The sequence below is a fragment of the Aphanomyces invadans genome (genome assembly GCF_000520115.1).
Source record: "Aphanomyces invadans strain NJM9701 unplaced genomic scaffold supercont1.4, whole genome shotgun sequence".
Taxonomy (NCBI): domain Eukaryota; phylum Oomycota; class Saprolegniomycetes; order Saprolegniales; family Verrucalvaceae; genus Aphanomyces; species Aphanomyces invadans.
Genome location: NW_008580149.1, coordinates 1078972 through 1088852, shown reverse-complemented (window position 1 = coordinate 1088852; position 9881 = coordinate 1078972). Strand labels below are relative to the sequence as shown.

Here is a 9881-nt window from a genome sequence, read left to right as displayed (position 1 = left end):
CTCGTCGCGTCCGCTGCCGCTACCAAGCAGTCCGTAAGCACGCTCTCAGCTGATGAGCAATCCGAGCTGCGCGCCGAGTTGAGCAAGTGGCGGCAAGAGTTTGGACCTGCCGCTGCGGCGCAGGGTTTGCTGCCCCGCGCCACCGAAAGTTCGAGTCCGATTGAGGCGGAAAACGACGCGCTCCAGCGGTTCTACGACAACAAGCTCGCGATTGAAGAAGCCCGCCGCAACAACCCCGAAGCCACGTTCGACTACAACCACCCGTTCGCTCTCATGACACAGGCTGAGTTCAAGATGTTTGTGGAGGGTGTGCACCTGGAGGAAAGCCGCAGTGCGTTCCGCTCGGTCCCCGAGGCCGATTTGAACATGACCAGCGTCAAGGCGGCGTCGGTGGACTGGACCACTGGCAAGTGCGTCAACCCGGTGCGCAACCAAGGCCAGTGCGGGTCGTGCTGGGCGTTTTCGGCCGTGGGTGCCGCGGAACCGGCGCACTGCATCGTGACGGGAGAGCTCCTCGACCTGTCCGAGCAGCAAGTGACGAGCTGCTCCACCGAGAGTGGTAGCTCGGGGTGCAACGGCGGGTGGCCGTACGCCGCCATGACGTACGTGTCGACGACCGGACTCTGCTTGGAGAAGGACTACCCGTACACGTCTGGCAGCACGAGTAAAACTGGCACGTGCAACAGCAACTCGTGCACCAAGAAGAAGCTCAGCATCGGTGCGACCGTCCGCGTGAAGGGTGAGGCGGCGCTGGACGCGGCACTCAACAAGCAGCCTCCGTCGGTGTTGGTCGAAGCGGGCAACTCCGTTTGGATGAACTACCGCTCGGGAGTGATCACGCAATGCCCTGGGTCGTACTCGGACCACGCCGTCGTCGCGGTGGGGTATGACGGCACGTCGTACAAGATCCGCAACTCGTGGGGCACCAACTGGGGCGAAGCCGGCCACATCCGCCTCAAGCGCGGCGTGAGCGGCAAAGGCATGTGCAACGTTGCCGAGGACGTCGTGTTCCCCAAGATCGAAGGCAACACGCCGACGACCAAGCCGACCCCCACGACCAAGCCGACCCCCACGACGAAGCCCACTCCTACGACCAAGCCCACCCCTACCTCTGCTCAACCTGACGTTTGCGCCGACTGCACCGGGTGCTTCTACCCTGCCGGGAACCAGTGTTTGCCTGCCGACTACACCAAGGACGACTGTGACTATTACCGTGATGAGTATGGCACGGTTTGGTGCGGTGACGGGCCTACTCCCACCACTACCAAACCCACTCCTACCACCAAGCCGACTACCACCAAGCCGACTCCTACGACCAAGCCGACTCCTACGACCAAGCCGACTACCACCAAGCCGACTCCTACCACCAAGCCGACTACCACCAAGCCCACTCCCAAGCCCACCTCCAGTGTCGACTGTGGCACGTGCATGGTATGTTACGATCCGGCGACTGACGAATGCATGGACAACATCAGCAAGTACGATTGCCGAGCCTTGACGTCGACCAAGGGCTACGTGTGGTGCGGCTTTTGGTAAATCCTAGTCGTCTGCATACATTGTCGTTTGTGTCGCCACAGGAGCTTGTTTCTAACTAGAATATTGACATTGCCGTCATGCATTATCAGCAGTTCTCGTCGGATTCTCAGCTTGGTAATGTATGCACTTGGGACTATACCGGCGGTGTGGACCATTGTACTGGAGCCGCGTTAGCAGTCATACCTACAACTAGTTGCGTGTGTTGAGCACCCGCGATTTGTGTTGTCTTGCGCCGGTGTTCGTGACGGACGGCTTGCCGTATTCACAGCGGCGACCTCGATGACAAAAAGTGACTTTAGTTGTCAGGTCAACAATCACGCTGCTCTCAACAGTGCGACACGGTGAATGTCACGGTCGACGACGACTCGGTGAATGACCTGGTGATCACAGCGGCGGCCCACGGATCGCAATCGCACTATACTGACATAGCCACGAGCAAAATTACAACCGTCTCGCAACAACACACACTCGTAGCACGTGTCGGTGAAATAGCGCCGCGAACAATTTGGCAAGGAATAGTGGAGTTGTTGTCTGGACAGGAGGCGTGAATGGTGCTGAATATCAACAAAAAGATGCAGCTGTAGGCAAACCACGACGACATGACTGCAAGTTGCAACCATAGCAAGTCCATCGATTTATTTCTCGACTGAAGAAACTCGGACGACGCAATTTCACAAATGTTGGATGGCCCAGTCAGCTATGCCGGGCCAACATGAAGACAGCGACCCTAGCAAGAGAACGGATGGCACTGCTTTGGGGAGTCCGCGCCTTGGTGTCTGCAAGGCGACTTCCTTTCAAGAAGGTATGCAAAATTCAAATTGAACCCTTCACGGTCAGCCAGACAGGAGAGCCCCTAACGGTGAGCCAACTTGATAGATGCACTTAACACCCGACGACACCTATGGATATGCTACTTGGAATCCGTCGAGTAGAGCGTTGTTGTGTGGTTGCTTAAGCATCATCCACGACAAGTTTTGACACGGAGGACTCAACGGGTCGCCGAAGAATATTCCATCGATTTCCCAACATTGCATTTTGAACAACAAAGGAATAGTCCATTCCCACGAATTACTACTACGTAGTACGATTTAACCCTGAAAACGACGCGGACCATCCACACAATAGAACTGCAGCTGATCTCGATCAACCACACCTCGTTTAGTTGCCGCACCATACAGTGCCGTATTCGGCGCTGTAGAATTCGCAATCGCTCTTGCTGTAGCCGTCCAAGCATTGGTTGGCGGGCGGATAGAAGCAGACGCGGCACGAGCCACAGTTGGGCTTGGGAGTGGGCTTGGGCTTGGGAGTGGGCACGGGCTTGGTAGTTGGCGTGGGTTTGGTTGTGGGTGTGGGTTTGGTTGTGGGCGTGGGCTTGGTCGTCGTAGGCTTGGACGTGGGATTCGTCGGGGTTGGCGAGGCGCCGATTTTGGGGAACGACACGTACTCGGCGACGTTGCACATGCCTTTCCCACCCTTTCCGCGTTGCAGACGGATGTGCCCTTTCTCACCCCAACTTGCACCCCACGAGTTGCGGATCTTGTACGACGAGCCGTCGTAGCCCACAGCAATAACGGCGTGGTCGGACTGCGAGCCAGGACATTGTGAAATCACGCCCGAACGGTAGTTCATCCACACAGAGTTGCCCGCTTCGACAGCCACCGACACGGGCTGCGTGTTCAACGCCGTTTCCAACGCTGCCTCACCATTCACTTGGACGGTGGCGCCCATGCTGAGTTTCTTCCTCGTGCAGGATTTCTTGCACGTGCCGCTGTTGCCTTGGGCAGAGGTGTACGGGTAGTCGCGCTCCACACACATTCCCTCGCTGGACATGTAGTCGAGACCGTACCAGGGAACGCCTCCCTGGCACCCGTTGTTCATGGTGGAGCAACTCACCACTTGTTGTTCCGACAAGTCCAAGAGTTCCCCCGAAGAGAGGCAGTGCGCCGACTCCGCAGTACCCACCGCTGAGAAAGCCCAGCACGACCCGCAGACGCCTTGGTCGCGCACGGGGTTGACGCACTTGCCGGTGGTCCAGTCCACTGACGCTGCCTGGACACTGTTGGTGTCCAGCTCGACGGAGGGAAGGGCGAGGACGGCGTCGAGACCATCCTGAAAGGACAAGCCGAGCACGTGCTCTTTGAACTCAGCTGGTGTCATCAGGGCATACGGGTGGTTGTAGTCGAACGTGGCATCAGGGTTGTTGCGGCTGGCCTCCTCGATCGCGAGCTTGTTGTTGTAGAAACGCTGGAGTGCGTCCATTTCGGCCTCCAAAGCGGTCATGCCTTGGACGGAGGGAGGCATGAGGCTTTGGGCCTTGGCACCAAACTCTTGGCGCCACGTGGCCAACTCCTCGCGGAGTTGCGTGCGCTCGTCAAACGACAGCGTCATCACGGACTGTTTGGTCGCAGCGACAGAGGCGACAGAGAGGGCGAAAATCAACTTCATCGCAGCCGAAGGTGACAGATTGAAATTCAAAAGTGCGTAGTAAGATCTCCATCAAGTCTATGGGTGATGCTTGCCGAGAGATAAAACTTGATCACGTCCTCTACTTCACCCTGAGAACGCACTGTAAGCTTCAGGCGTGTCTGGCTAACCGGTTGCGCGCGCGAAGAGAGGTTGTGTGGTCAGCACGACACTGGTCGATAAGCGAGAGTTGCCCAGAAATCGCCCACGAAAGTCCAAAATATCGCGATCAACCAATGTCGGCATCGGCTTCGACGAGCCTCTTTGTTTGACGTGAAGGAGGAGATCTTGTTGCCAACACGATATCCTGGAGTTGGGTCGTTCTGATGTTGAGGCTCGCAATGGTCGATAGAGTAGCCCCTCGATGTTGGCACGTTACACTTCAGTTGCCCATACTCTGCTGGGATGCGATCAGCAGCCCGTTCGAGGCCCGAGCTGATTTAACCTCTCAGAGACAAAGCTGACTGCAAACCACAGCCGTTGTCGCTGTTTCCACAACTCAGGCTCATGTACAGTATCGGAACTACCACGAAGTTGCAGTATTCCGGAGTACTAATATACCAGATCTCGATGTACCTGTGAGCTCCGGCTGCCGAATGGATCGGATACATTCCGATTCAATCTGTGTTCATGATTTGAAGTCCTCAGCGAGGAAAATCAGTCAGCGCCCATCGCAACTAATACGGAATACCGCGTGGTTTCGAACCCCTGGATTTCTCAGCCATGACCTTCCCTGCGGATGTCATGCGCAGTGAACGAATTCGACGACTGGTCTTCGTTGAAGAACAGCCACATCGCGAACTATCAAGCACGGCAGCAACACAACCATGCCAACTGCCCCAGATCTTGCTACTGTAGTGCATTAAAATACTGGTACGCGAAGCGGTAGAGCCAAGGTGGTACAAAGGCCGTCGCAGCGGAGCCCTTCTTATATATCAGTAATATCCAGACTGATATAACCAGACGGTATACCTGATTTGGTCCAGCAGGTTCTTCCATACGTAACGTGGACCTTATATAGGTTTGGACAGTCACGGGCCAATTATCCGTACGCTATGCCTTTCGGATAATGTATCTAGGTTTGGACATACAAAATTAAGTAATTCCATCTTTGTGGATTCAGCTACAAAATATTCAATACCAAGATAAGTAGAGTTCTGGAGGATGGCGAAGACGAGAGGTTAACAGTGTAAATGCGTGAATAATTCATACCAGTACAAACTTGAAGATTATATTTATCTACACCAAAAATATTTAGCCAGTGTTGTCAGCATCCATGATTCCAAGCTCTCAAGCTGGGTGAATTGTGTCCTCAATGGCCATATTTTCCGTCAAGTCCGTAAGCTCACTATCCTCCAATGAGGCTTCAACCTCACCACACTGCTCAATAGCTCCATCAATGAGCTGACACTTAAGAAACCCGTTCAATATCACGGCTTCAGGTAGGCCATTCCACACTCCAGTGTTATTGACATAATCACACCAACTTTGTATTTTCAAATATTTGCCGAATCAGGTCTCGCACACAGCATTGATTTGGAAATGATTGGCTGAAAATGAGGTCAATTTCTGAACCACTGGGATTTTCTGGTGGGGTTATTATCACACTGAAATGTGATTCACAGTGTGATAAAACTGCCCAATCATTCCTATGCAATATCACACATATCAATCGAGCTTAGCTTCCGTGGTCATCACGGACTGTTTGGTCGCAGCGACAGAGGCGACAGAGAGGACGAAAATCAACTTCATGGCGGCCGAAGGTGACAGATCGCAAATATAAAAGTGACTCGTCCGAATGCGATTGAGTGCCCAATGGGTTAGAGGTCAGCGCGTCGACAACCGTTGTGGCTTTGTGGTCTAGTGCATTTTTCGGCGGGAAATTCCACTCTCTTTAGAGAGTGGTCATTTCGACCACGGAAGCTAAGCTACAGTGATCTTTAAGATTGTTGTGTAGCTCGAACGCGATTGTCCTGGTACACGTGCCTTTTTGAATTCAGATCGACTCGGCACTATTGCGTGCGATCCTTCATCCAATGTGGAGCTGACGTGCAGAGACACAACTGAGTCGTTTTGGGGCGTTGTCATCGACCTGAGTGTGTGGTAGGCATGGTATTACATGGAAGCTGGCGCGAATTCATTCTGATTTGGGCAATCGTCGATGTTGCACTATGTAGTGGGCAGATTGCGAAGAAGTGGCCGAACGCTTAGGATTGCCCAACGCCTCGGTAAACGGACGGACCCATGCTCGTATTGCGACCCCAAGACTCTTACAACTGAGGCGAGGTCTAAATCAGCCGCATGAAAGTTAAGACAACGGAAGGATTGGCTTGGAGTGTGCGCCGATGATTGCCAGCGCCAATCCATCTCGTACGATGCACTACTGAGAACCGTCTTTCTTTCATTCCTGGGTCGTCGAAGTCCGCCACGACCACAATGGCCCCCAGGACGCCACAGTACACGTTTCAAGCGCATCGCTGAGCTTACGCTTTGTGTATGTACCCCCTGGCCATGTGGCCAACATAAATACTAGGAATACGCATGAAAAGGACCTCCCCGGGGGATGGACGAGTTTGCTGTCTACGGCAGTCCTCGAAGTGACTAAAGTACAGTATGTCCTACATCTTGTTCAAAACACCCCTCCGCACCCACACACCGACAAGACTTTGTTCGAAGCAGCGGGGACGCGCCAGAAACCAGAAAGTTTGATTCCCACAAATTCCTGTCTTCCCATGGCAAGTCGCATGCAACAAGGCCTGAGTATTTTGGTCGTACAGTTCCGACACAGATCGCGTGTAGTACTGAGGCATTGGGTACATCGTACAAGAACAGTTTGCGCCGAGATTCTGGGTCCAATCTATACAGAGGGAGGAACGCGGCACGTGAGGAGAAGGCTTGGGTCAAGCATGGAGTTGAACACGATCGGGATATATTTTCATTCACACATTAGCGCTGCATTCATGGCACGCTAACTTTGTAGACACCCTCCTCATTCCAACCTGTTTGAAAGATTTCCAATTACCGTGTACCTTATACTAGTATAGGTTTAGACATGCTTATAGGTTCGGACTCTCGTATAAACTAATGAAAAGAAAGAATTGACGCTTACAAGAAATACTTCGTTCGTATAATACCTCTTACAATACATATATACTCCAGCAATACATAAAAGGAAGCTGCAGGGTCCATCGAGACCAACAATGGTGTCATGGATCATGACCGTTATGACAAGAAATCACACCTCCAATATCATGGCATATGATTGGTAGAAATAAATGCAATTTATGGACTCATCAAATCTCGTTTGGTTGTGGTTTGCTTTGGCGAAGAAGGGTCAGTATGGCTGTGACGGACTTGGAGCGACCGTACTTCGAGTAGATTGCGTCGATGGCCGTGTCGCTAGTGAGGCTTTAAGGTTGAAATAGCGCCGGATGTCCTCAGGGGTCACATCCAGCAAGTTCGTCTCGGTGAAGTTGGGGTCGTTGAGCTCCTCGGTGCGTCCCAAGAACTCCATGAAGCGCTTGAGCTCCATCGGGTATACTTTGTTTGCACCTCGTCCACCCGTGTGACGGCTCGTACGACCGACACAAATGTTGGTCCACACATTCTCGTGTGTACGCGCACGACGTCGAGCGGGGCATGGGTGTGGTCCAGGCGGTGCAGTCCATCGTACAGCGCAAGCGACGTCGAGAGCTGGTTGAGAAGGAGGAACCGAGGGGTGAAAATCACGCATTTCGTCCGAAAGAACGCGTCCGGGCCAGGCACGATCTTGACGCCGAGCTCGAGCACGTGGGTTGTATTTTTGAGCTAGTTGTCACGTCAGCGATCCCGCGATCGTCGGCGCTCGCGACGTGGCGACGGACGCACCTCGACGACTTGGTCAACGCCGAGCACTTCCAGGGATACCCCCTTGGACCACGAGTACTTGGGGCACTACCGTCGACCCAATTGAATCCGCGTGCGGTTGGCCATTCATCGTACCTTGATGCAGAGATTGTTTGTGAACGCCGCCGTCATGGTGTCTTCCAACCCCCCGACGCTATTCCCGCCGCCCCCAAACGAAAACATGGTGGCGAAGCGGGCGAGCCGCCGAACTGCACACGTCGGCGCGGGGCAGTAACACAACTCGTGGCTATCGGCGACGAACGAGCACCGTCCGTCTTGTGGCCGGATCGAAGGCATACACGACAGACTCGGACCATGCAGTCCGTCGTCGGCTGTGACGGCGGCGTCGACCGGGTTCAAATACGGCCCGAGCTCCAAGTCACACGCTAGCACGTTCCACAAGTTTTGCTTGTCGCCATCGATGGACTGCCGCCGTGCGAGAGCCGCCGCACTCCCAGCAATCTCAAAGTGCCGCGTGTCTTGTTTGTACTGCAGCCCGAACGGCGTCAGGTTGACCAGCCAGTACGATGCGTACAAAATGACCGCGCGCTGCCCGCCCGACCCGACGGCAACCTTGACTGGATTTGATGAGCTAGGGTTTTCGACCCTAGCTCATCATATCCAGTCAAGGTTGTTGGCGCGCTCACGAAGCCGATCGACGCCATGGCGACTGCGGAAGCCATAGCACGTTGCTCGCCAGGACGACAGGACGTACTTGAGTTTGAGCGGCTGCGTGTTGTTGGTTTTGTCGGCGAAAGCGATAGCAGTATCGACCTAGGGCCCCCGTCAGCCCGACCACCCAATCGACCCGTCGTTGGGTGGCTAGCCTACCTTGGCTTTGCTCGATGGCGGAACGTGGAGCAGCGCAGGTTTGACTGTCTCACACTGCAGCGCAGGCAAGAGAACGCTGCAGTAGAGTTTGTCGGCCAAGTTGGACGCGTAAATGGCAGCGTGACCGCCAGTCTTGATCGTGCCTTCCCACACCACGTCGCGGCCGGAGGACGACGGCGGTGCTGGAGACGACGCCACGATTCGAAACACACAGCACACGATGTTGACGCACAAGAGATTCTGCAGCGTCAGCGGTGGGTGCAGTATCAGCGTGGTCAGTTGCGATGCGTCTTTGTCGTCGCTGGCTTAGGCCATGGTCGTCGGTGCCGATCCAAACGATGCACTCGGACGAAAGAGGCGGCTCCACCGCCCCTTCTTGGTCGCGTGGCAGCAGCTCGAGGTGGCCACATGACCACGTCCTGTGCCTTGGCCTTGGGTGTGACGAAGGCGGTATCTTGGCACAACACGACGCAGTGGACTTTGTCGACGCCGAGCCGACCAAAGTGCCGCCCTTCTGCCACCCCCACGACGACATTCCCTCCGCTACGAACGAGGCGGCGGTAGCACCTACGCACGCCAACGATTGTACCCGTCACGACGTGGTGCGCCTTGGCTCCGACCAACTTGATCGTGACGTGTTTGGCCAGCGCGCCGCCGTCGCTTTCAATGCGTCTAGTTGTTAGTTTGGATGGGCCATGCGATTTTTTGGGTGGGTCATGTGTCTTTGGAAGCGCAGCGATAGCGTTAAGCGACCCTTGTCGGATCTGCCTCAATGCTCTTCATACCAAAATTGATTTTATGCACCTAGGCGAATATTGAAAAATAATGCATAATTCCGGCATCGAAACCGTGACCTCCAGATCGATATACTTACGTGATTTCTGTCGAGCTATTCAATGTTGTTTGAATCTTATGAAATGCTATACTATCTCAGATAAAACAAAGATGTTTTGAATTTGCAAATTCTGCGGTGCGGCGCACCAAGCGAGAGGAGGCGAATATGCGAGTCCCGATGAATAACGAAGGTGAAGCAAGATTTCTGCTAATGCATGGTAACACAAGAGTACATGTCGCTTGACTTACATACTTCTCTTGCCTTAATATGTATCCTACGCGGCTCCGTGGTGGCGCGCTTTGGGATCTCGTTTAATCTTCTCCACCAAGGA

General features: G+C 54.1%; 3 protein-coding genes across 3 annotated transcripts; 1 reads left to right on the top strand and 2 right to left on the bottom strand.

The window, feature by feature from the left end:
* Window positions 1-273: 273 nt before the first annotated feature.
* H310_02803 (hypothetical protein) lies at window positions 274-1667 on the top strand (the record flags this gene model as incomplete). The annotated part of the gene is made up of 1 exon (XM_008866438.1): window positions 274-1667. The coding sequence occupies one exon, from the start codon at window positions 274-276 to the stop codon at window positions 1534-1536; it is 1263 nt and encodes a 420-aa protein (XP_008864660.1). The 3' UTR covers window positions 1537-1667.
* Window positions 1668-2569: 902 nt separating this feature from the next.
* On the bottom strand, window positions 2570-3999 carry H310_02802 (hypothetical protein). Its single transcript, XM_008866437.1, has one exon. It carries the CDS (start codon window positions 3979-3981, stop codon window positions 2695-2697), a length of 1287 nt encoding a protein of 428 aa, XP_008864659.1. The 5' UTR covers window positions 3982-3999; the 3' UTR covers window positions 2570-2694.
* A 3334-nt stretch (window positions 4000-7333) lies between these two features.
* Window positions 7334-9557, bottom strand: H310_02801 (hypothetical protein; the record flags this gene model as incomplete). The annotated part of the gene is made up of 8 exons (XM_008866436.1): window positions 7334-7519; window positions 7618-7806; window positions 7867-7932; window positions 7981-8491; window positions 8600-8658; window positions 8716-9020; window positions 9083-9387; window positions 9520-9557. The coding sequence occupies 8 exons, from the start codon at window positions 9555-9557 to the stop codon at window positions 7334-7336; spliced, it is 1659 nt and encodes a 552-aa protein (XP_008864658.1).
* Window positions 9558-9881: the final 324 nt, after the last annotated feature.